The sequence below is a fragment of the Pocillopora verrucosa genome, chromosome 3 (assembly GCF_036669915.1).
Source record: "Pocillopora verrucosa isolate sample1 chromosome 3, ASM3666991v2, whole genome shotgun sequence".
Lineage (NCBI taxonomy): Eukaryota > Metazoa > Cnidaria > Anthozoa > Scleractinia > Pocilloporidae > Pocillopora > Pocillopora verrucosa.
In genome coordinates, this window is record NC_089314.1 from 25,205,429 (window position 1) to 25,231,114 (window position 25,686).

Below are 25,686 nucleotides of genomic sequence, written 5' to 3' on the forward strand. Positions count from 1 at the left end.
TTGCGAAGTCGGTTTCAAACATGGCGGCAGAATGGATGAGCGGAAGTCCCTTATCTTCTTCTCAAATGATCGAAGTAGAAAGCAAATTTCGTGTACCACCAGACTTTGAGAAAGTTCTGGAATTGAAAGGAGCAAAACTTATGCGACAAACCACTTTCACCGATGTTTACTTCGACGCACCAAACCACGAACTGTCGCTTAATGGTTACTGGCTGCGGAAGCGAAATAATAAATGGGAACTTAAAATTCAGAAACTGAAAATTGAACGGTGGATCGAAAGTAACCGCGAGATAGAAGACGAAAATGAAATTATAAATGAAATTGTGACGAGGCTGCGCTCTTTCTACCCAAATATTGACAGAGATTACACGTCTGTCGAGGAGATAGTGCAAAGAACATCCTGTAAACAGATTGCATGTATTACAACGAATAGAGCTGTGTATGAGATGCCAAACAGAGTTGTAGTTGATTTAGATCAGGCAAGCTTTGGGTATCAAGTTGGTGAATTGGAGGTTGTAGTGTCAAATGAGAAAAACGTTGATGCCGCAAAAGAAACTATTCAAAGAACTGCAGAACTTCTTGGTATGCTAAATTAAAGCTTCAATGGCGTTAGTTCACTGAATTCTTGGAATACCTCTTTGAAACCTGAATCAACAAATTCGTCTTACACAGGTTGCCATGAGCAAATTTTACAAGTAGCTCCAATCCAAAGTTGTTGATGGAAGGTGTATGTCATTTGTGTGCAAAGAGGATTTTTTTAATCCATCTCCAAGTTCCTGCCTTTTATTTTTTAATTGATATTATTTCTATGAAGTGCAATAAACCCCTACCTTGTCTCTCCTTTACTTACTTCCTTTAACTCCTAGGAGTGACCAAAACAGAATTTCTCCTTACATTACTAAAACAATTTCAAGCCAACAAGTAATAGGAGTTTAAAAAAATTTCATTCAGGGAATCATTAGTTGATCCAATACTAAATTCTTGGAACTAATTCTATAAGCAATGTATTGAGGACAGTCAGGAGAATAAATTATGAGATCTGGGAGTGAAAGGGTTGGTGATTTCCTTAAACTGGGCAACAAAATCAAAATAAAAAAAGTGTTAAAAAATAAATGGGAATTTTTTTGTACCATTTTTAAGGGAAGACACAAAAATGGGTGTTAGTTGTAAGTATTGATTTATCAAATAATGTGGGTTTTGAAATAAGCTGCTTCTTTTCAGAGACATATTTCATCCACAATCCTAACACTATCCATAATGAAATATTAAGGGAAAAATGGAATGAAAACATAAAAGTATTATTTTGATTGATTTTAGGCATAGAATGCAGATCAGACATTCCCAGCAAACTGGAGAAGTACATTTTCAGTAATTGCAGAAGTCATCATGAACAACTTGTTAAATGTGGATTCTTTGTAAAACAGCTGAAATAAAACCATCATGGATAAATTCAGATGTGAGTGTTATCCTGAGGCATACCAATCACTTTGAGAAATCAATTATAATGTAAAAGAATTAAATCATGAAGTGTTTATCTTGAAAAGATGCTCTCTGCCTCCACCAAACACCTTAGCATGTAAGGTTGGAAACCAGATCAGAATAATTTGAGTTGGTAGAAATGTTTAATTTCAAAAGTACAGATAGTACACTTTTCAGGTAGACACAGTAGCCAATGTGGGAGATAGAATGGCCTTTCAGGACCTTTTTCCCCCCTTTACATTCAGTCCACTGGACTGTAGGTGATGACGTTTGGGTTTGCATCATGGCTGGTTTATTGCATTGTGTTGTTTGGCAATACACTTTATTCTCACAGTGCCTCTCTCTGCCCAGGAGTGTAAATGAGTGATGAATATGCATTAAAATGCTGGGGGTAACCTGCAATGGATTAGCATCACATCCAGGGGCTGGGTAGGGGGGGCACTCCTAGTGGCTTCCAGAATAGATACAACACTTTGGCTCATGTACCAATCCTACCTTTTATGATACCTTTACTATGATTAACTTGTTGGATTCTGGATCAGGAGGTGCCAGTTTGAGTCTGAACAGGATCACTGATTTTTATTCTTGGGCAAAGTAGTTTACTCTCACAATGTCTCCAGTCCCATCCAGTTGTATGGATGTGTATGCATGAAACCTATAAAAACCTGACAAAATGCACAACAGGGTGGGGGGAGGGCACATTTTTTTAAGTTGATGAGTGAATCCAGGCTACTGATGCAGTCATATCTTTATCAAGTTTAGATGATTTGCAAAGGGTTACTGAGTTACTCTGTGGAGTCTCAAAACACAGTGAAAGGAAAAGTTTAATATGCACTCTTAAATGGTAAAGATAACATTTCTAGGGATTTAGGAGCATGCCTATCTTTCAATGAGAATTACATTGGTGGTAACAAACAAACAAGTCTGTCTAACAACAATCACGTGACCCATGAGAAGAGGTTGAACGTTAGTTTTCATGGAATAGAAAATAATCTTGTAAAATATTTCGTGGAATCGAAACTTTTTCGCAAACTCAATACTCCTACTAATCAGGAAAATTTAATACAAGCATTGACCATGAAAGGATGATGGACAGTCGTTAATTTTGTATTCAATCAATTGCACATAGGAACGAAGTCAATTTCATTTTTTGTTGGTGATTACTCAGGGCTTTTTTTAGGAGTCGGCCGTTAGCTAAAATTGCCAACCTAGCTTTCTGAAGCGTTTGCTTTTTGTTGGATAACATGTGTAAAATGGAATCAATTACTAATTGTGAGAAAATTAAAAAGTTTCTCTAGAAGAAAGCTTATGAATAGACTTCTTTCTAAGAAGTCATTTCCACTTGTTAAAGTGAAATTTTCTTTAACTGTTCTCCATCTTCACGTTCTCCTCAAAAGAGAACATATATACACTTTTTTTTACCGTGGCATCTAACCACCACCAAAACCATTACTAAACACTAAAACACCGAAAGCTACCGAATGCGGTTGTGACTTCCTGCAACCGCGGGATGATTCCCGCACCATGGCTTTTTAGGTAGGTATGAATATAACTACAAACTGACAATTAAAAAGGGCTCAAACTCACTTGCGATGCATTACTCTCTTACATTACGTTTCTAATCACTTACAATCCGATATACAAACTACTTGAACTGCGCGACATTTCTCTGAAATGGCGACTGAAATTGAAGACTTGTCATGAAGAATAGTATTAAATACAGGCTATTGAAAAACTTTACGTTGATGCAAAATGACAGTGTTTAGCTGGCTGCGTGAGCAGGCAACATGAAGCGACAGCTGTGTTCTAATGAAGAAGAGAAAAAAGTTGTTTTTAGCAAGTGTATAAACTTAGCAGCTTCTAGGCGACTTTATCACGAAAAAATTTGAACAGTTTATGAGACAAAAAGGGTCTTAAACACTCTTAGACTGGGAACTGTGTTTCCGCCCCAGTTTGATAACATAGATTTTTTTTTATTTTGACTTTACTTTGACTTTGGTTTTTTTCAGTCACCACTTTGGAGAAGTTGATCTTTGTGATTTAGTGAGTTTTTCTGTCCAGTTTCAAACAGCTAACACAGCGCTTCGTTGTCATTTGTTTGTTTCATTTCCGGCTTGTAGGTTAAAGCGTTATTCTCTTCTTCAGCGGAGCTGTTGATCTCTGTGAGAGCAATAAACTCTCGCACTTGACCCAGATCTACGGAGAAATGGCGCCGTCGCTTTTGGGTTTTGGTAGAAACCACTTCTGTCATTTCCATGTCGCTCTGAAGATCCTTAGCAAAGCGACGTAACTCACCCAAATCTACCGAGTGATTTTCCCTGTGTTGCTTTGTTGGAGTTATTGTCGCCTGCACCTGTTGTCTGCATCCTCCACCCTGGCTTGGGGTATTTGAAGAAATCGCCCGTTGCAGCTTGTCGTAGATGGGGTGTCCAAGCCGATCCTCTGCCCCTCCAAGTGATCTTCGCCTTCCAAACCGTCGTAGCTGCTTGTAACTTGTGTTCTCGTAGAGTTGCTCGAAGTGGATAACCATATCCCGTAAGTGTGGTGGAAGGTTGAGCGAACCGTCAGGGTTGACGTTGATGTAACGTGGTCGGCCATTACTGCAAGGGACGTTATCATCATCTATCGTCTCATATCCGTGTACTTGGGTGTTGATGACGTTTTCTAACCAATTAACGGAGGAGACGGCATATGGTGTCACTGGACAACCAATACCTGAAAAGGAAGCGAGGGCAAAGGCGAACATGTTAAATAACAGTCCTGCAAAGTAATGGTGTCACTTACAAAGTGAGGGCATTTGAACGAGCCTTGTAACGGCTTTTACATCTCGAGTTTGTCATTAAAATCTGTGTTGATCTCCTCCGTCCCAAATCATTCTCGGTCCGTTTTCAATATCTTTCCATACCACAAGTTTTAATCGAGTTTGAACGATTGCATTGGTTTTATTCCCCGCTCCGTTCTGTAATTGGTTCAGAAAATTCACCCCATCCTCTCGACCAATCAGATTAAAATCTAAAACCACGACTTGGTCACTCGCGTTTTCTCGCGTTTCTTCACATCACTTGTATCACCCGGGATCAACAATGTATTCGAATTGGAAGAAGAATTTAGTCACGTAGCGGTCACTTCTGGTATTAAGGGGTGAGAAACAGTCTTCTATGTTACTAGGGATGACTTAAAAACATCGCAACTAACCATACAGTGTTAGGGCGTATGTTTTGAGAGATGGCGCTCTCTATTTGGGTGCAGTTGAATACTTTGGATCAGTATCAGTATCTGGGCAACTGCCCACCTAACCCTCCCTTAACTCAACAAGAGTTAATTGATAACAAGTTAGGGTTAATATTGGGTTAGGGGAGGGGTAGGTGGGCAGTTGCCCAGATACTGATATTGATCCAATACTTTCATAATTCCTCTTTTTCCACAACTTCGAACCCTCGGCTTAAAGTGCCAAATCGAATTCTCAGCTGTGAGAAATGATGTACCATTCACTCTCGCTTCGCTTTTTATTGATGTTTAAATAATATTTATCCCGGGTTGGAGGACCTGTGTGGGGATTAAATTTACCTGATCCTCCCATAGGGCTCTGAAATATTCTTTGGATCTCCCCCCCTCATTGGCAGTTCATAGGCAGTCAGTTGATTATTTCTATAGCCCCTTCTTTATATTCTGTCGGCGACGACTGACCCCCCTCTGTTCCCCTGAAAACCAAATGATCCTCCAAATAAATATCCACCCCTCCCCCTCTATTGGTCCCTAGGGGCAGGGAGTTATTCATGCGTGGAGAATCAATAATCATCCTACCGTTTTCACCATCGTTATTTACTGCTGCTATCCTTTTTTTACGGAAAAAGTAGACCATTAAAAAAACTGCTCCAAAAGCAATGGATCCAGCAAACACAGAACTCGCAATGATGCCCACTGTAAAAAACCGTAGAGAAGACAAGGCAGTTATTTTAAGACTCCATCTAATCGGTTACTCTTCTCAAAGCAACTTTAAATTGATTTTTTTCTTAACTACGCCTTTTGATTGGTTCAGAAGCTCACGCCTGTCAGAAAAACGAAGAAAAGTTTAAAAGGGCGAACGAGAGCGGCACCAGGCAAGTGAAAACGAGCCTATGTCGCGATTGGTTTATGTTTTGCATATAATTAAGTCATCGGTTGAAGCTTTTTTTGACTCAATCGCAGAGCATAGTTAAGTACCAAAGCAATTGTGCAATTGTAGACACTCAATCGAAAACCACTTTTTATGTAATTAAAAAAAAACTTTCAAACAAACGCTTATTCTTGAATCTGATAGGCTGAACGAGATTTTCATTCATCAGTGACTTCTTGAGGCTCGTTTTTTCGATTATCCACTACTCAGTCTCGATCACGGGCTCTTTTCCCGTGCAGTGCCTGCCTATCGAGCGAATGACCTCACTCTTTCTTTCTCAACATTTAGTGAACTTTAAACAATGACCTCACCTTACCTTAAACTTAAATGGTGTCATTTTGTATCATACCAATTGAAAAATTAATAAGATGTGAACTCATTTGCCGGCCGAGCCGCTGTTATTATCGTCAGTTTCTAGTAGGTGCGAATAATTTCATCTTTCGCCTTTTCATACGATATTGTTATTCAAACATTTTTCCCGTAAAAGCTCTGTGCGTTAAAGAATCAGCTGAACTGTCCTTGAGCGGTGCAACTAGATCGTTAAATGGATCAAATTTCAAAGGACTAAAAGCAAAATTTGAGTTATAAAGAGGATATTGTTACGGACGCCTAATTGTCAAACTTTTGACATCATAACAGTAAGCAGTAGTAAGCATCTCCATGCAGTAGTTTCTCTGTTACCGTTTGAACCCTGTGATGATCTCGAACTTGGGCCACTGTTGGATTTCTCTGCCGGAAAGAGTAAATTAACTGGTTAGTTAAGAGATGGAATTTGATTAACTGTGAGTATATGAATGCGATTTCATTTAAATTAACTGGGAGAATTACTTGCGTGGTTGGCGTACAAAGCGGTAAGGGACGATTGTGATCAGGACGATTACGTTCTGCGCCCGTATAAACATTTCATCCCCTCCTCCCCACAGTTCCTGTATAAGCGAGTTGAAAGGGTCCACTTATTAGTAGACGTTTTCAACAGGTTTGGCCCTGAAATTTCAATCTGATTTGAAAAATTTTGCTTAATTGGTTCATTCAAATATTAGCAAAACTGTATCTTTTAATGAAAAACAAAAGCCCTGATGACAACAAATTAACCGTATACCGGGAAAAGGAATTTTTTAACTGTCAACCGTCGATCAGAAACATTATTTCAAGACCTTCATCCATCCATCAACCCGTACTTTCGTGCGACCGTCTCTCCGTTCGTATATGGTCAGCTGGTCAGTCGGTCAGTCAGTATACAATCAATCAGTCAGTTATTCCATCATTCAGTTAGGAAGAAAGTCATTCAATTAACTGTTAGCAAGTTGAAATTTCATGTATTACATACCTGATAAAGTTTTTGCGAGGTAGGCCGCGCTTTTTACCCCATCACCCTTGGCTGTAAATGCAAGGACATGAAAATTGTAGCTGGTGTTAGGTTTCAGTCCATGGATCTCTACAGATGTTTGACTGGAAGAAACTGATGTATTTTTAGCAACTGACGTATCGTTGTAGAGCACTCTGTATCCAAGTATTTCACCATTTGTGAAGTCCTCAGGAACTGGCCCCCAAATGATTTTAATCACTTTAGAGCTCAGGCTCGACACGGTTATGTCTGACGGAGGGCGATCTGGTACTAGAAAAGACGTCAGAAGTGAGTCATCCACTGCTGATTCTAGCAGCTTGTAGGACGCTTCTCTCATGAGAATCTAGTCGATGGCTTTGTTCTTAAACATTCGTCTGTAGCCCAGTCCTAGAGAATTAATCGGAAGATCCACAGCCACACCTCCTTCCTTCTTTTTCAAGAAGGAATGGTCATTATAACAGCCTTGTAAGACCCCAAATGCCTCCAAAGGACACTTCAGGACCATGCTGATGGAAAATTCTATCCACTTCCCTTCCCTGTGCCATAAACGCAATAGTGTGGCCCCGGCCACACTATTGTGTTTTTAAAAGGTTTCGTTTTCGTGTCAACCAAAACCATGTAAAATATTTTTCCCAAACTAGCCAACACTTATCTATTACCCACATTAATGTATTTTCCCCTGTAGAGCACCTATTTTTAACAGCTTTTCGCCTATCACCCATACTAAAACTTTTCAGAAACGCCAATGGAACACCACTGAATAACGCTTCAGGGTACAGTACCATTTTCAAAAGTTTTCATTTTCTCTTCTCTACATTAGGGGGAATCGTATAGCGTTTTCAAAATGATGCATGTTCGAAGGAGTCCACCTCTGAAACTGTTTTTTTATCATTTGGACACTTCGGTGTGGTGCAACGAAACACGTCGATGTAGAGGGGGACTTAATCATCTTTATCAATAGTGGTAAATATGATTTTCTAGCTAGTTTGTGTGTGTAACTTTTTGTGTTATCCTTACCATCTTCATCAGTTTGCACCACAGTTGAAACTGGGGGTCCAACGCCTTTTCTTGTCATCCCGGACACTTCAATCAGATACTTCTTGTATTTCTTAAGGTTGACAAGCGTGAGTGACCTTTTCTTTGCGTAATTTGTGGTATAGACTCGCCGTCTTGTCAGTGAATATTGGCTATATTTCACTTGGTATTGAAGTATTTTTCCATTCCGGAACCCAAAAGGGATTGGGTCCCACTGGACCTGAAGACTGGTAGAGCTAAGGTTCCTAGCGCTCAGATAGTCTGGGGGAGCTGCAGGCGCTGTATAATGATAGCAAGAAAAGGTACCATGGTTATGAGTTGAAACGATTGATTCTTTATTACGTAATGGCTAGTATTTAACTTTCCTTGATTGGTCCTCATCACTGCTTCCAAAAATATTATGAAAATATGTTGGTCACCACTTGTTTAAGAGCGAAAGAACATCACACTAGTGTCAAGCTCGTCCCTTGATCGAGAAAGAAAGTCCTCGATGGACGCTTATTCGCTAGGATTTATGGGTAATGATATCTTATACACAATACAGGATGCGCAGTGCCTCACTGAGGGGAATCTCCCTTAGCAACTAGGGAGCACTGCTCCCCTTCCTGTACGGAATGCTAGTTGATCGTGGCAATTTATGCTTGGGTCAGTTTTTCGCTGGAGCACGTTTTCACTGAGGGTTGTAAATCCGAATTTGAGAATTTCCTTACTTCATTAGCTTAATAAAAACGTGTCAATTTGTAAAGTTAACTTTTTATTCTGTATTGTACTTATTGTAACTTTTAATTTTTACTTTTGCATGGTAAGTAGTTGGTGTGCTGCCTAACCGGCTTTTACCGACCTAATTGAGATGATTATTGATGATGAATCCAGAACCAATAATCACGGCTCAGTAACCAATGATAAGAAACGCATCACAGAGGGCAAATAACAAAGAACTCAAAGCAAGCACAAGAACACTGATGTAAACTGTCTTAAGCGGGGACATGCCCGAGGGATCAAGTCGCAACTAGTAATACTTTTGAATCTGATTTGTTGCACGGATGGCACGATTTGTCTGGACCAATCACAAAGTAACGAGGCTCATGCAAACTCGAAATTCTTTTTGTATAGTTGTAAGCTTACAACTCATCAATAAATGACCACAACTTCCTGTGGGCAACATACCAGCATCATCGGTTGAAATAACCAATTCCTCACTCCAGCTGCCATTTCCGTAATTGTTGTACGCTCTTAGCCAGCAACTATAATTAGCAAAAGTTTTGAGACCTTTTAATTCCCAATGATGTTCTTCAGGCAAGAACTCCGCGAAATAACTGTCCGAGGATTTAACTGCCTTACAAGAGGCGTGGTACCCAAGAAGTACTCCATTTGCAGAGGGCTTTGGAACATCTCCCCAGCTGACGAAAATGCTTGTTGCGCTCACGTTATGACCATGAAAGTTGACTGGTGGGCTTGAAGGTGCTACAAAACAATTAGATTATGCATAAAGAGATTTTTAAAAAAGGTTGTCGGCGCCGATTTTGAGCTAAACCACAGATAATTAAATGCTGTGCAAGTCCAATTACTAGGTTCAATACCGATTGACAAGTGTATGGATACTGCTACGATAAGCAATGTCCACTCAAATTTTCTGAGAAGGCCGGGATAGATCGACTACCAACACAGTTCATAACTAACTTGATCATTGAATTAAAAATGCTTAAAAAACATTTGTCACTCGCTTGGGTTAAGGAAGGGGACATCTGTGAGACAACTCAAACATACTCGCGTCATCTCAGCACATTTCGTCGTGCTCGAACACTTACGCCGCCTCTACGTACATCTGGTCGTCTCCTAGAAATACGCTACCTTTTCTCAGTACATACATTTCATCGTCACAGCACACCTCGTCCTTTAAGTGCAAAAACGTCGTTTCATCACTTTGACATAGTCTTAGTGCTCTAGCAGCGCCCTAGAGCATTTCGCAGTTTCTGTAAATTTTGCCGTTTCGATACACTCATGTCGGCTCGTTATACTTACGTCGTTTGGGACACTTAGGCACATCACAGTACTCCCATCGCACGGTCCTGTTGGTTGTAAAACACCACGGCCCACCTTTGGCACGTCCTCCCGGATTGCGACAGAAATTGCCGCTGTTATTTATCGCTTGATAAAGATGTCCACTGATGTTGTGTTTGTGTGGACATTGAGAATCCCACGACTGACATGAAAACCCAGATGTTGTGACGCTTTTGTTACCACGGTAGCCACGTCCATCACCATAGAAACAATCTGCGAAGCGGGCAAGATTATGGAGAGTTAAATTTCAAGAAAGGTAGACTTGAAGAAGTTCAGGTTATCCATCAGTGTTCTGCTCTACTCTGCTCCTTAAGCCACATTAATTCGCGTATTACGAGTACCGATTTTTCTTCATGGCTGAAACACGCCATGCAAATGACTCCCGGGGTTTTTTTTGTGACTTTCGAAATCGTGTAAACAGAGCAGAATGAATCTAGATCACTGTAAAGTAACACTGGATGCAGCGAGGTGTTTGAGCCCATTGGCTTATCGTAAAGTGAATCATAACAGATATTCCCTTAATTCTCAGATGTTTGGGTTTCATCATTGTAAGTAGATCTCCTAGCATTCAACAGCAAATGATGCAATCTGATCAGCTAATATATAAGCTACTCGTTATCTTTTTCGCGATATGGACAGTGAGTTAGGTGAGGAGCATAACGGTATGCAGTTGTAAACAAACAGAAATATGTAAAAACGAGCCTCTATGTGCTTTTTTGAGCAATGAGTAGATGGATAATTAAAAAAATAGATTATTTGCTCTCGATTTCTGTGCATGAGATAACGATTTAAATCTCATCCTCATAATCCAATTGTTAATTAGTTCGAGACTTACCTTCACTCTCTAGCACGTCCAATTTGTCTAACCACAAGGAGAGGAAAAAAAAGAATTGGTCGGTAAGATTTGCATTCATCCTTTGCAACGAAACTTTCTCGTGATTACAGGGTGCACGGCGTGTACCACACCTACATGATTCCAAAACCTGTTTCAAATCAACATCAGATTACACTTACACTTCACCCCCCTTATACTGCTCACACGACGCTGTCTTGTTTTACCACGGTCGACTAGAAGTGACTAAATCATGATAGCATCTTTGACACAAAAGAACAGTGCTGATTGAAATGAGGGAGAGGGTACTACAGTTTTCAATTGGGCGTTGAAAGTAATCCGGGTTTGATTAATATGTTGCTTGATTAAACGTTGCGATCTTTCCAGTTCTGAAACTTGCAGCACCCAGCTCCCAATTAATTGAAAATACGCCATTTTATGTCAAAATTGACCACTTAATGTACAAAAACTCGCTCAAAAATACTACTAACATTGAATTTGGGAGATAAACATGGATTAAATTTGGCCTGAAAGATTATTATTTTTATTTGAGTGGCTCCGCTATCAGGGACCCTTCACTACAGGTAAAAGATAGTATGAGCAGGCCGTTGGGACTCTCTCAAAGGTAACCACGACCACTAAATACTGGTGAAAATTACATGAATTAAATGGAACAAATTTGGGACTTTGAAAACCGACGGTGCCGCTAAATATAGGTTCGACTGCACGAGATTATAATCTCTTGTCGACTGTAATTACATTTATTTGAACGATCCATCACTTACCTCGTATCTTGTCAGGAGTATAGCACTGCGAAGACTCGTTCCTAGATGGTAGCCGCGTACAGTTTATGATATCAAAGTAGAACGGGTAAAAAGTATTCTGTCTCTCCTCCGTGAACTTCAGCACAATCTTATATTCTCGATCACAATCGTGATAAAACATTTTTGTGCACGCTTCTCTGCACACAAATTGAGGATTAGTATCGATGTAGCAACGTTTAAAGTAGTGGTGGCAGTACACATCATCCACCATATCCAGACAGCTCTGACGCACATTGAAAGAGTTGTCGATGGATTTTTGATACTTGATATTGCTAGTCGAATTTCGAGTCCGCAAAACAAAGTTCTTCGCTATCTGAAATCGATCCATTTTTATTTCATTCTCAGATAGCTCGGCTTCATCTCTTCCGTAGACTAGCTGATAACCAAGGATGTGTTTGCAGTAGCCGTTTGGAAAGCGAAATAGGTATGGTTCACAAAGAGGCCCATTTGAGACTGTTGACCGCTTGGTCCTGTTACCCGCCGCCGCTGGGAGGCATCTGAAAAGAGGGTGTTAAGCGTTATGAACCCTTAAGGAAAACCAAAAACTCGTGATTTAGGCTCTGATCACGCTACGCTGTATAAATTTGGGACGCAGTCTTTATCCTCAAAATTCTGGGGCTGGATAAATCTTAAAACTAGCGGCAGGAATGCTCGGTACATCCCTGGGCATGCACATGAAAAATATGAAGAGCAAAGCGTTTTGTACACTAAAGCACTGTCTTTGTGTTAGATTAGGATGCATGGCAATTTAAAAAAAAAAAATTTTATTTCTGAATTCGTCCGCTTTTTGGTCTGCAGAACAGGCGAGGTTTTGTTTTCTTCGTTTTTCTGGCGGGCGAAGGCAAGCGCGCCGCGGGCGAGCGGCGGCGGCATAGGAATGAGGGTGGGAGGTATCTTTTTGAGCATCCAACCTCGCGCTTGTCTTGCTCTTAGCGCTCGCCTTGCGCTTTCCTCCGCTCAGCAGAAAAAAAAAGGAATAGAATTTAAAAAAAACGTCTTTGAAACGGTACCGTTTTTGATAGGTAATATCTCTGCCTGAGAGTGGATGTCTCTCGTCTAGCACTATGGATGAGGCCTTGATGTGCAATCGCAACCAAATATATTGATCGCTTTATTCCTGTCTTCATTTTGGCTGCAGCAACGATTTGCACATTTCTCTTCGATTACACAATGCTCATCTTCGTCTGGGGTACGTTAAGAAGCATTATACTGCACTTTGACTGTTTGATTTTCTACAGCTGTGACCTTCGAAATGCTCTATTAATAGCTTTTGGAAACTAGTCCATCGCTGCAGAGTATAACGCTTCATAACGCGCGACACGTAACCACGGTCGACCTCATAGTACGTTTGAGATCAGCGGTATACAGATGGGAGTAAATGTACATCGTGAGACAAAATATAATCCTTCATAACTTAAATACGACTCACTCATTTGCTCTGGTGGCGTTTGCATCTGCAGAGCTTGCTCCTTCTGAAAGCGAATTCAAAAGATTGTTTTTGGGTTTTTACACTAACACCTGGGGAGGGGTGTGGGGTGAGTTCATCTGTGACCAATGATAACACTAGTTCACATTGAGTGTTGTTAAATAGTAAAAAAAATTGATTCCTCCAATATCTGGTGGTTATATAAGCTCTAAGATCTTCTAAACACACTTAAAAAGAACGGAGTAACTTAATTGTAGCTTACATTGTATGTCGTGTATTCAGCACCATGATATCACTGTTAAGTTCTGTTCTCCGATCCCACACACATACCATGTCATACCACTTTTCACCCGTTTCGCTCGATTAGTTCAGAGTCTCATAAATATTCGGGGCAGCTATCTGACTTTCAAGTCACTTCAGAAGTATTCTGTCATATAGCAGAGACGATCGAAAATCAGGCGAGGCAAGCGATAAACGGCAATTTGATAGTTTCCATAACCGGTAGCCTGGCTCAAACTAAATCGTTCTGCTTAGGCCTGTTTGTTGAAGGGCTGTTGTTAGTAAAAAAAAGTCCGACGTTTTAATTGACAGTTTAAGCGGAAATCATCATGAATTTAAAGGCTCATACACGGAAGGCCTCTGACGACGCCGTCGATTTGAATAATATGCAACTCATTTAGTTAACGAGGCATGAAATCGTGAAACTTGAGTGTTAGCTCTCGTTGATAAAAGTCAAACTCCTTAGCGTAGAATTTTAATAAAAAAGGAAATCATTGGAGTTTTTCTTGAAGAATGCGCATGCTGGTAAACACAACGAGTCGGATTTCCATCATTGAACCGTAGTAAATTGATGTGGCGCAACGGCTGACTCTACAATACCTGGTTTCCATCCGGAAGGATATTTAATTTTCTATTACTTTAGATCAAAAGAATGTTACTTTTACTCTTATTTATTGACGTCATGGTTCGAAGTTCCTTAGGGCAACGTATGTTTCGTAAGTATATCACACAAAAAACTCAGTAGGAGCCAGTTCACATTCAAGGACTCATCTAGTTTTTTGTTGATTTAGCCTAGAGGCGCAAAGTTTTTACAGTCATTGACGTCCTCGTTGGAACTTTCTCGTAAGGACGGCTCTAATTTTTTTTTCGTTTGGACCTAAACACACAAACATAACAACGAAGCTATGAGCTTGACTGACCTTGCCCCCTGTTTACCAATTTAAACCCAGCTTCCGCCTAATGCAACAGACATTGCTAAAATGTTTAAACTAATTTTCTGCTCTGTTTGAATAAACAGCACTCTCTTTATTTCAAACTTTCAGTTTAATTATATTACCAGATATAAGCCATATTATTTTTACGGCTAAACCCAAACTGACCCTCACGGGGGTGAGAGTAGATAAAAACTTGTCTCGGGTGAATAAAGTGATATCCACTCACAACACAAAATAATCTCCTTTTGATTCGATAAATGTCTACTCTGAAAACTCATCGAAAATAACTTGTCACACCCACTATTATTTGGAAACCTGTGTGTGTTCCAAGTACTGGGTTTCAATAAAAATATTCCGGCCGGTTAACAACGGTCTACCGCTACCTACAAGGCCTCTTAACGCCGACTGTTTGGTCAGCGAGCTGGCTCTCGTGTTATTGAAAATCCAGCAAATATGCGGGCCGGTTAACAACGGTCTACCGCTACCTACAAGGCCTCTTAACGCCGACTGTTTGGTCAGCGAGCTGGCTCTCGTGTTATTGAAACTCCAGCAAATATGCGGGCTATCTGCGATCTTTGAACAAACGATCCACGGTATTGCTATTTTGATTTAGATTTGTGCTGTGCTCTTAAAACTTAACATCACCATAAATATCTGCGTTAGATGAGTTTATGAAAAATCAATTCAGTTTACACAAGGGACGTATTGAGGTGTAGAAGTTGTGCCATTTTTGTGACGAGAATTTGAGTTAGAATGCCGCAGTAGACATGCCCGAGCTAGAAAGTACAAACTAAAATATCTACTTAATATCGTGTAGTTTGTAGCGTTCTCACCTAACACGGCAAAGATCAGGATCGTTATTCCAACACACTGTGTGGATATCGTCTGAGAAAACATCATTCCTTAATTCACACAGCCGTCACAAAGTCAAAGGGATTCACGCCGAAGCCTGACGAGAGAGGAAAGTATTGAAATCCAAACTGAACACAAGCCAACCTGTTGCTCGGTTAACTGTCTTAGAGATTCCGCACCTCAAAATATTTTACGGGTGTGCAAAAGTATCGACGGTTGCTGCAGGAGGCAGAAATTCTTTATCTGGTCTCCAGCAAACGATGGAAGTAATCCTTCACCCGAATGATCTTTTCTCAAAGATAAGAAAGCGTTTATATAAATGGAATTGAAATACTGACAATCACGCAGTGCTAAGAGCTAAGTAAATGAAAATGTTTAGACTATCGATTTGAAAAATGTAACTGAGTGATGTCATTCCTACTTGTGTGTTATTTTAGGAACTTTGTACGTGTTGTCTCTATGGTATTTATATTGCGCATTTTTGATAAGATGTTGTTCATTTGCACCAACAGGGCGTTAAAGAATAGAGAGTCTAAGGAGCAAGGGAAAGTCCCTTTTTCGCAATATTTGGACATTACCATTACTTTCGGCGTTCTTGCAACAATGACAAATAAAACATCCGGGACGAAAGAGAGGAAACGGTCGGTTTGTTTCCGGGTCGGTTCCAGAGTGGCATGATGTGAATTATAGCAAACCTCATTCAGTGTGCAATCTTGACAAGTCTGGAGGTCAAGAAGTCATCCATCTTCCTGTTTTGACACGTTGCCCAAACTTCCCTTAAATATTTGATTAGGCGCACTTTACTTTGAAAGTGGATTTTAACCAGAGTTGAAAGCTTTTCGATGTCAGGAATTTTATTCTTAAAAAAAAAAAAGTTTTTCTTGTGCTTTTCGATCGCGAACAATGTTTTCGAAGATAGTTAAGATTTCTGTTGGGAAGGAACCTTTTCCTGTGTCAGGAGTAACGGGGAAAGAAGCATACCAATATCAATCATGTGGTGCAGAAGGGAGCCATATTTCGCGGTTTTCTTCACACGAGGAAGACGAATTGACTCTTGATTCGCATGCATGTATGCATTCGTTTTTTGAGTACTAGTTAGGGGAGAATAAGAAATGCACGGTGGCCCACAACTGTCACGGCAAAAGAAAAAACCTCACGGCAAAAGAAAAAACCTCACGGCAGAAAGAAAAAACCTCACGGCAAAGAGAAAAGTCTTATTCTTTTTGTTGTGAGGTTTTTTCTTTTACCGTGACAGTTGTGGGCCACCGGTCATTTCTTATGCTCCCCTAACTAGTACTCAAAAACTCAAAAAAAATTGCTTGCCTTATGCGCATGCCCTTGTTTCCTCTCTAGAGGACGCGGTGTTGTCTCAAGTCATTTACAGATTGACGATCGGAAATCTTGTGAGTCTCCTTCTTGACTTGAGGAGAAAATATTGTTAAGTAAGTAAGTTTGAACCTGGTTTAAACTTTACTCTCATTCAGTTGGACAGCGGATCGGATAAGGTTAGCCTTTCCGATTGGCTGTCGGCTATTTTTAAAGCTGTCAATCTCTTGTCGAGAATTTAACAAATTAGCACCCTCCGTTCCCTTGAGACGAGTGAGGTAACCATTCACTAATGGCGGTTGAGTAGCAACCGAAAGAATTCAACCAAATGAGCTATGAACAATACAGTCTGTAAGTATGGTAAATGGAAATATGGCCGTTCCAGTTCATTATATGGCTATTAAACCCTCTCTGTGTGCTGTATATTCACAAAATTGGCAAATTCCTAACCCAGCAACGTCCATAACTCATAGGAATTTCTTCCACAGGTCTGGCGTGTTTATATTTAGTTGTGCAGTTGTTGTTTGTGTTGTTTAAACCTCAAATGACTGTTCGTGATCTTTTAATCTTCGCAGCGGTCGTAGTCTCAACAAAGATTGGATACGAGGTAGAATAAAACATATTCCACGCCGACATTCTGGAGGACAAGCAAATAACTCAAAGCAGGTTAGCAAAATTAGCGCTGACTAACGATTGTATATTTGTTCAGTTTTAATCTCGTTGCCTCTACAAGATGACGTATTATACTTTTGTAATCCAGCTACTGCTGGTAATCCACTTTACCCCTTTTCCTCAACAATTTTGTCATTTTGTTCTCTCGCAGAATGGTCGAGCAAGAAGTGCAACACCATTACGAAGTGCCTCGGCGAACATGCTGTTTGAGTCTAGCGATGATGAAATAAATGGTAAGAAAATTTCTTGTTATCGTAGTTCATGCCAGCTTTGACAAAATGCCGGTATTTTGACGGTATTCATGCATTTTATTGAATAGAGTAGGCTTAAATCAAAGCTGAGAGGAGCATTAGATGTAATCTCCCAGTTTGTTTACCTGATTTGAAAGTGATCCAAAGGCATGCAACAATGAGAAGGTGGACGTGTAAATTATAGATCCCAGTCTTCAACAAACAACAAAGCTGTAATTCTTATATTTTGACAAGTTCAAGTTATTTATTGATATTTCTCAAACAAAAAAAACTCGTGGGTGTTATAATTTATACGTATTGCAAAGTCTAAAACTATTTTTAAGCTATATTTCAAAGGAAAAAATTAGTTTAATTTACTTAGCATAATATTAATTTAATTTCTAAATTATGTTTCTGATTGGCAATGATTCTGGAATACAGGCATGGTATTTTCTTTGATGTGGCAAAAAGCACTCTTGAGGTGATTTTGAAGGTATATTAGAAAGATAAGGGTAATGAAAACATTGGAAAGGTGTCAAACTTTGGTAGAGGTCTACACTCTTTCCACAAATTAGAATTCCCAGCATCTCCCTTCTTTTCTAAAGAAATTATTATCCCACCTTGTGGTAGTTTTTCGAATAAATAACTTAAAGCTCACCTCAATTCAAGGGTTAGTACCTCTTGCTTTCTCAGGGCTAGAATCTTTGTTTCATAAAAAATTTCATTCTCAATGCTTTTGAGTATGATATATACAGTTGTTTGTAGACAACATAGAAATGTTTTGGCATTACTTGTACATGTGTGAATTAGGAGCCAGAATTCTTGGGAAAGACACATGTGACCCTAAATGCATTTGTAATCTATGTTTTTTCTGTGCATTTAATGTAAGATGTTTTGTGGAATTTTCAGATACTGTCAAGGAATTCAAACTAACTTTGGTAAGAAATTGAACTAAGTGCAATTAACAGATTCATTTTAATAGTGCTAATAATGTGTCAGTCAAGACAGAGTGTAGCCAAAGAAATAGGCTCTCACTTAAGATTGGAACCTTTATGCTACTGTCAGTGTTCTCCCTTATTTTAAGCATGACAGGTAAAATAAATTTTCAAACCAATAAAGTAATCCTTTTACCGTTGAATTTTCAAGAATTCCAAGCAATTTTAAACAGTAATAAGAGGTACTACAGGTGGTAAATGTACTGCCTGAAAAGGAGAACACTTTACTGTGGCACCAAAACTTAACATATCAGTTGATTCAAAATTAAAATCTTTTCTTTAGGAAGATATATAAACAATATCCTCTATTTGGCACAAAAATATGCCCAGATATTTGTCCACAAACATTTATCTGTTCCAAGATGCAAACAGCTTTATGAGAGCAAAGCTTGAGGAAAACTATGAGCTTCAAGAGATAGATAATGTCCAAGTACAAATTTGTGAGCACATTTTCACACAAAATGGAGGCTTTTGTGTTTATTCTTCTCCAAATATTTTTCAATGCACATGAATAATGTTTTCAAACAGCTTACTGTTCATTGTGTGGGATGTTTTCTTTTCAGTGTTCTCTGGTTCCACTTTACAAACAAAAAAGTGTTTCCCTTCTTCTGTAACAACCGCTAAACAATTTCTCTTATCTTGAACATAAATTTTAAGTGAAGACTTATTGTAGTGGACTTGAATTTAAAAATTGGGGAATATCATTTGGGTGATATCCTCAGATGTTTTTTGCTGGGGAATATACAGTCATGTGATGCCTTGAGACCAATGGTGCAAGCAAAAACATTTGATGGATCATAAACTTAAATATTTTAGGATTGTAGGTGCATCACTGAAAAACCATTCATTACCCTTAACCTTGTGACTAGCATCTAATTTCTCTTAACCATATCAGCCCGTATTGCAGATGAAGGTCATGAGAATAAAGAAAATGATCACCAAATTAAGAAGCTCTTGATTGTTAAATTCTCCTTGTTAGCACTTTAGCAAAATTTATAGAGAATATTATGGAGAATATGCATACTGATGTTAGGGTATGAAGGTTTAACTAAATAATTTCCAGTCAATATAAGCGGCAATCCAGAGAGTTTAAGGGGGAAGCTGGCAGTTAACACCCCTTCATTAACAGGGTGTTTATTTGGCATTGTGCATTAGAGAATTTGCTTGTTACTCTGCAGATTTTTGCTGCCACATTTTGGAGGCCTGGGATATTTCTTATAAAGTTGTGGAGAATACCCTGCAACTAAATTTTCCCAATGAAAACCCTACAGTAATGCATACTTGATATGTTTGGACCATGCTAGAAAAAATGGGCTGACTGGTAAACTCCACTGGGAAAAAAAAAGATGAAAAATGCAAGAAAACCTTTTCTTAGTCCAACTTGTGGAATTGTTTGGCTTTTTTCTTCTCTGAGGTCAGAAGTTGTTTCAAAGTCCATAAATTTTAGGGCTATTACAGAAAAGGCTGTCTTTAGTTCACAGCTGCAATAACTTATTTCATGTAAATTGTGTGAACATTTTAAAACTATAGAAGATGGTAATAGACATACATATGAAAAAGGAGGAAATAATGAAGAAATTAGTAAGGGTGAATAGGCTGCTTCTGGATGAAAATGCCACTTACAAAGGCTCAGAAGGGTTTGGATCTGATATTTTGAGGGGTTTATTGACAGGTTACTGCTCAGGCAAGTTTATCCTGTGACCAAGGGCACCTTTTTCAGATGCTAGCTGAGACATAAAGCTGTGAAGGGCAGGGTGTGACAAATGAGGCCCTGAAGGTTCCTCTCCTGGTACTACAGCACCTGTGAGAGTTACTAAAAGGCTTCATATTTCAACTGTAAAGAAATGTCTTGGTTAACTTGAGAAACAGGCAAAATGTTATTTTTGTATTTTTAAGTTTAAAGTGAAGGCAAATGTGGGGCAAATTAAAAGGGCATGCTTCATGGAATAGGATTTTTTTTTTTGTGTACTTCTCCCCTCCTAAGTGAGTCAAGTCTGTCTCTGCCTAAATATGCAAAAAAGTGAATGCTGCTCTTTATTCACAATCTGAACCTTTCAATTGAGATTTCACTTTAAACCTCCTCTACTTCACTGTTTGGTCATTAAATATATTTTTTCAGTTTATTTGCAGAGGTGTCATTGTAGTCAAAATTACATTTTCTTCTGTAATCTGGAGTCAATATTCAAATTTCCAAAACATTGTAATCATTATCACAATACATCTTTAAATGAACGTTAGATATCCATTGTGCTATGAACAGCTGATGCTTACAAGTTTTTCATATTCAAAATTTTTTTCCTTCCCCAAAGCAACTCTTCAAACGGCTCAATCAGCAAGTTCGAGAAGTAAACCAGTGCATGAATCAGCAGAGAATCTACAGCTTCAAGGTATAGTTTTCTTTAAAGTTAAGGATCCTTTTCTTGTCTACACTGTATATATCAATCTCAAATATAAGCAATAATAATTTTTGTATGGAATAAATACCTTATACTTCATTGTCGGTTTTTGCGGAAAATTCGCTCGGAAGATCACAAGCAGCATATTTTTTTTAAACGATGTGGTATACTGTGAATAGACTAGCTAAGGTTGTCAATGGTTTGTCCTGCTGTGAGGTACGACTCACAGAAGATACGTACAGTGTTCTGGCTGATTTGCAATTTATCATCCGTGTCATCACGTTTTGACGTTTGAGTTTGGTAAAACACAACCATACCATAACATGATATTTTCTCGTTGGAACTACGGTGTTGGAAAAATTTCAAGTAGACAGAATCCAAAAGGAAATTGCTTTGAATTTAAAGGAAAAATTAAATCTGCCTTTATGATACAAAAAATATTTATGTATTCAACCTTTACGTATATACCATAAGCCATTGTAACCTCACTCCTATTTAACCACCTGCAAGCGTTTTATCAAAAGCTGCTACATGGAAGGTTCATTTGTTATCTGAATATTATTTGAATTTGAAAATAATCTACATTCCTTTTTATCCACCGTTAATCTAGGAATCTAGATCTCAAAGTCTGAGAAAGCCAAGCATTGATATACTGTTTATTGGCATGACTATTTTCGTTAAATAAATGTTGTGAATATTGTTGTCGACATTCGTTACCGGAAAAATATTATTTCAGAACTGATGAAAACCACATAGCAAGACATCACAAGTGAGATCGGCCTATCTGAAATAATGCAAAATGATTTTAGATTTTACAAGTTACAGGATGAATTTTAATTTCTCCACTGCTAGTAGCGAGAAACCTTTTCCGTAGTATGCATTTATTTTTGCTGGTATTTTAATTCAAGCCACCTTGGATGTAAGCTTTGATAAAGTAATCTTCAAAAATTTTCTCGTTCACAATACGTCACTCAAAGTGGAAAAAGCGTATTCAGTTTTACTTCGGGTGTCGTTATGAAGATTGCTAGCAGAAGCCTTGTTTCTCCTAGAGATTTGATTGACGGCATACGCTTTGGTGTTTACAGTTTGTTCAATCTACTTTAAGGGTGCGCACTTACAGAAAATTTTTTGTTTGCATCTGCGATATTTTACAATGCCGCTATTTGTTGACAGCTAGTAGTTTTACACACGAACTGAGGTACACTTTCTCTTCTAAGAGAATGGAATTCATAATGCTTGTTCGCTTGTCTCCTCTGCCTTTGAAAATCGAAAAATTTCCTCATCCTGTTTTGTAAAACCAGCGAGCTAATTCGAGTTTCTCGCATGTAAAGAGGCTTTTCAGTTGCCTAAGAAACCTTTAGTCAGTAGCTAGCATGTACGTGTGGCTTGAGTGACAATTAATGTGAATTGTTTTGAACGTCATACCTTATGCAGAATTCAAATGTTTGAATGAGATGGCTTTTTTTGATTTCGTTCCTCAGTACTATTAAATTAGTACCGGTAAGACCTGTTAAATTCTTCTATTTTTCCTTCAATGACTGTTATCAATTTATCATTAGTACCTCGTGTTACTTAGATTTTCAGCCTTAATATGTTTATCTTTGAATCACATGATGCTTGCGCTCTTACTCGGCGAACGTACTTCAACTCGAAGACTTTCTTTGAAACCTAAGGTTTTAATAAGAAACGTCATTACGGGTCGTCTCTTTTTCTTTTGGCTCCATAAAATGACTTGGGCTGGATGGCGTTTCTCGACAATCTCAGGAGCAATCACAGTTTTCGCTGAAAGTATCGGCAAGTTTGTTGGTATCACTTTGCTCCATGGATTTCAGTTAGTGATTTGAACCTAGGAGCAACATTTGATCATGTAGTTTGAACGTCCGGGTGAACTTAGTATGGTGAAGGACTGTTTTCGTAAGTGTTGAACGATTTTTCGACAGCGTATCTAATCATCAGAGTCAAGGGAAGAGTTGTTTGCCAGTCGAGTGTTACAAGTCTGGTTCGTGTAAACTGATCGGTCAGTTTTTCGTTAAGTTATCAGTTTTAAGACTCGGGTAGCGTAAGATGGTCGTGATAAGTCAGTTTTGATCCGTTGGTAAAATTTGGTGGTAGTGGCACGAACGGTTCGGTTCGATTTTTACGATAATTAGTCGTTTGTATGGTGCCGATAGTAGTCGACGTCTGTTGAGAGGAGTTAGTTAATTTGGTAAACGCGCATTCCAGAATCATTCAATGAAAGTAGCTTATGCTTTTGGTTAAAATATGCGCGACACACCCCAACATTTAACCCTAGAGCGCTGCTTGGGTGCTACTGACTATTTTTGAAAGTTAAATTGAGTGAATTTTCGAAGATTTACAAAACGTGTCCACGTCATCCTCCACAGCACCACATGAACAATGAAGGTATAGCAAGCCCTGCTCTTCGCCGTAGTCAGCTGGCAGCAGCCATGAGTAAGAGAGAGATCCCGGCCACGGAAGCTCCACATGAACCGTGTAACGACTTAGGACCAACCTGTGCTAGCTACCTTACAAGACCCTGCAGTCGTCATGACAGGTATACAAAGTTGGGCGAGGAAATTACGAACCTCTCTTCTCGTGGCTTCATGCTGCTTTGCACGTGTACTAGACTCTACGCTTTAACCTCGCCACATCCGATGATAGATAATCATTTACATCCTAACATCAGTTTTCACATTCTGCATACTTTCCTTTATACATTTCCTATAGTGCTGACAATCAAAAGCTTTTCTAGTTGGTGATCATTTCCTCTATTTTCATGATCTTGATGTGTGGCTCGGGGTGATGCAGTAAGGAGAAATTACATGCTACTCGCTCTTAGAGGTCAGAGGGTTAAGAACAAATTGAATTCTTATTTTGCCATTTCGGGAACTGAACTCATTTTCGTTCTATTTCAGGAGTACCAGCAGTCCATCCCCTCCCCGCCCTTTATCATCAGTACCTCCTTCGCGTACTTCTTCCCCTTCTCCAACTTTACGTCCGTCTTCTCGCACTGGAACCAAACGCACAGGGAAGGGTCCAGATCCTAAAAAACTCCAACAGCAGTTGGCTGAAGCTGATGCCAAAGCAAAGGAAGAATGGGAGGAGAATGATCCCCAGTTCGAAGAATTGTTTGTGCCAGAGGAATTGTCCACCGAGCAATTGGGCTTTAAATTCCATGACCCTTATCCGGAAACGTGGGTCGAGGAGACTGCTGAAGACGCGTGCTTTCGAGGATCAAAAAAGAATGATCTGTTTATGCACAGATTACAAGAGCTGGAAAATCTGAGAGAGGAAACTGTTTTGTGGGAAATATACAAAGAAGAGAAAGCTGAAACTTCAAACTCGGCCAAAGGATTCTCGAACCGAGTTGTATTCGGTGGAAAGTTTAACTCAAGGACTCAGTCTGCTAAAGTCAGCGCACCGCAGTTGTACCGAGCGAAATCTGCCGTCAACAGACTGAGACGAACATCATCGGCGGGAAAGAATACTTCGTCCAATAATGGCATTTCCGCTTCGGATGATGGATCGGATAGCGTACAAACTTTCCGTAATAGTGGATACCAGTTAGGTATTACATTTGTCCCTGGCTCACTTTATCCCGAGGCAAGACCAGTGCCAAAAACTCGAACTCATTCATCCAGCTTGAAAACTAACAGTTACAACTCTAGAAAGTTCCCTAAACCGTCTGCAAACACGCACACGGTTGACAGCAAAAAACCGCCCGTATTTAAATCACCACCTTGCGAAGCGTGCCACCCGAAACCAGCGGTTTCTCCTAGGTCGACGTGCACCAGCCCGCGGGATGTGGCAACCTCGTACCATGCCCTTCGCAGTCAGTACGCGCTCAAGGCTTCGGAATGTTACGACATTGTAGAATTAGCGAGGACGTTTGAACCGCCTTGCAAGGCTCATTTTGTTAAAGCGAAAGCAAAAGCCAAGTTAATTGACTCAGATGTTGATAAGGCGTTAAGTAAGGGTATATCCCCTGGTAAAAGTTACTTCTCACAAAGGAGAATATCTCTGACGCGATTGACTCCTGATGAAAGTATGACAGTGAGAGGAGTCAGTCCGCAGAACATAGCACCAGGGTCTGGGGGCCGATGTAAGTCCGCCAAAAAGGGGCCTAAAAGGAGGTGACAGGACTTAAAAGAGAAATGCAACAGAAGTTATAGAGCGCTTGGAAATCAAACAGCGGAATAATGGAGTGTTCGTAATGAAATGTCGTTGTTTCTCTCACCATAATGTCACTTCTGATGAGGATTGATACGTTTCGACTCTACCATGAGAGTCTTGGCATTCGATAGGGTCGACTGTCTACCGTCACCATAAGGGTCTTATGAAGTATTATTCTCGGCGTCAATCACAGTTGAGCATAATAATTCAAATGAGTTGACGTGCCGTGTCATCCAGTCGATCTTGTCGCATGGGGAAGCACAATGAAACGCTGCGATCCATACTGGAAGTGAGTGCATCGTGAGACAAACAACAGTACTTCGTTTCCAGTAATTTTACGTAATTACAACGGGAAAGCAGAACTTCGCCAGCTTTAATTCGGTTGACTTGAACTTTCCGCTTACCAATGTGAAAGGCATCTTTTTTCAGACAATTTTTCAGTCATTTGTTCCAAGGTGACTCGGACTCCCGGTATCTCGACTAACTTGTTTTCTTCTCCCTGAGCTGTTAGAATAGGCCGGGTTCTCCTGTGTTGAATCATATTAAAGAAATTATTGATAAAACTGTTTATGCAGTGAAGTGCATATCGCTGTCTTTGTCTCTCCTCAAAATAAACGTCTGAATCACGTCTGTACGACTCGCACATGTATCGTTTGTTTAAAGGAAGTAC

General features: G+C 39.6%; 2 protein-coding genes and 1 pseudogene across 3 annotated transcripts; 2 read left to right on the top strand and 1 right to left on the bottom strand.

Annotated features, from left to right (window-relative positions):
- Window positions 1–4: 4 nt before the first annotated feature.
- Window positions 5–1,452, top strand: LOC131768278 (thiamine-triphosphatase-like). The gene is made up of 2 exons (XM_059084012.2): window positions 5–582; window positions 1,318–1,452. Exons 1-2 carry the CDS (start codon window positions 21–23, stop codon window positions 1,431–1,433), a joined length of 678 nt encoding a protein of 225 aa, XP_058939995.1. The 5' UTR covers window positions 5–20; the 3' UTR covers window positions 1,434–1,452.
- Window positions 1,453–2,285: 833 nt separating this feature from the next.
- On the bottom strand, window positions 2,286–15,934 carry LOC131768295 (uncharacterized). 2 transcript variants are annotated; one of them, XM_059084029.2, is made up of 12 exons: window positions 15,803–15,934; window positions 15,206–15,321; window positions 13,162–13,204; window positions 11,694–12,229; window positions 10,912–10,938; window positions 10,038–10,289; window positions 9,183–9,479; window positions 7,998–8,294; window positions 6,963–7,250; window positions 6,317–6,364; window positions 5,284–5,400; window positions 2,286–4,194 (listed from the first exon to the last, which is right to left on the bottom strand). In XM_059084029.2, exons 2-12 carry the CDS (start codon window positions 15,270–15,272, stop codon window positions 3,551–3,553), a joined length of 2,616 nt encoding a protein of 871 aa, XP_058940012.2. In that variant the 5' UTR covers window positions 15,273–15,321; window positions 15,803–15,934; the 3' UTR covers window positions 2,286–3,550. The 2 variants fall into 2 exon arrangements, with proteins under 2 accessions (XP_058940012.2, XP_066019024.1); XM_066162927.1 differs by lacking the exon at window positions 15,803–15,934 and adding an exon at window positions 15,404–15,609.
- A 951-nt stretch (window positions 15,935–16,885) lies between these two features.
- On the top strand, window positions 16,886–25,624 carry LOC131800300 (uncharacterized; annotated as a pseudogene).
- Window positions 25,625–25,686: the final 62 nt, after the last annotated feature.

What these genes read in the sequence shown, in the direction of transcription:
- LOC131768295 (XM_059084029.2), bottom strand. Translation starts at nt 15,272, where the DNA reads ATGATGTTTTCTCAGACGATATCCACACAGTGTGTTGGAATAACGATC. An exon ending in AACGCCACCAGAGCAAATGA is followed by an intron (nt 12,230 to 13,161) that starts GTGAGTCGTATT and finishes CCCTCTTTTCAG; the next exon opens with ATGCCTCCCAGCGGCGGCGG. An exon ending in CCTCGCAAAAACTTTATCAG is followed by an intron (nt 6,365 to 6,962) that starts GTATGTAATACA and finishes TCTTTCCGGCAG; the next exon opens with AGAAATCCAACAGTGGCCCA.
- LOC131768278 (XM_059084012.2), top strand. Translation starts at nt 21, where the DNA reads ATGGCGGCAGAATGGATGAGCGGAAGTCCCTTATCTTCTTCTCAAATG. An exon ending in AAGAACTGCAGAACTTCTTG is followed by an intron (nt 583 to 1,317) that starts GTATGCTAAATT and finishes GATTGATTTTAG; the next exon opens with GCATAGAATGCAGATCAGAC.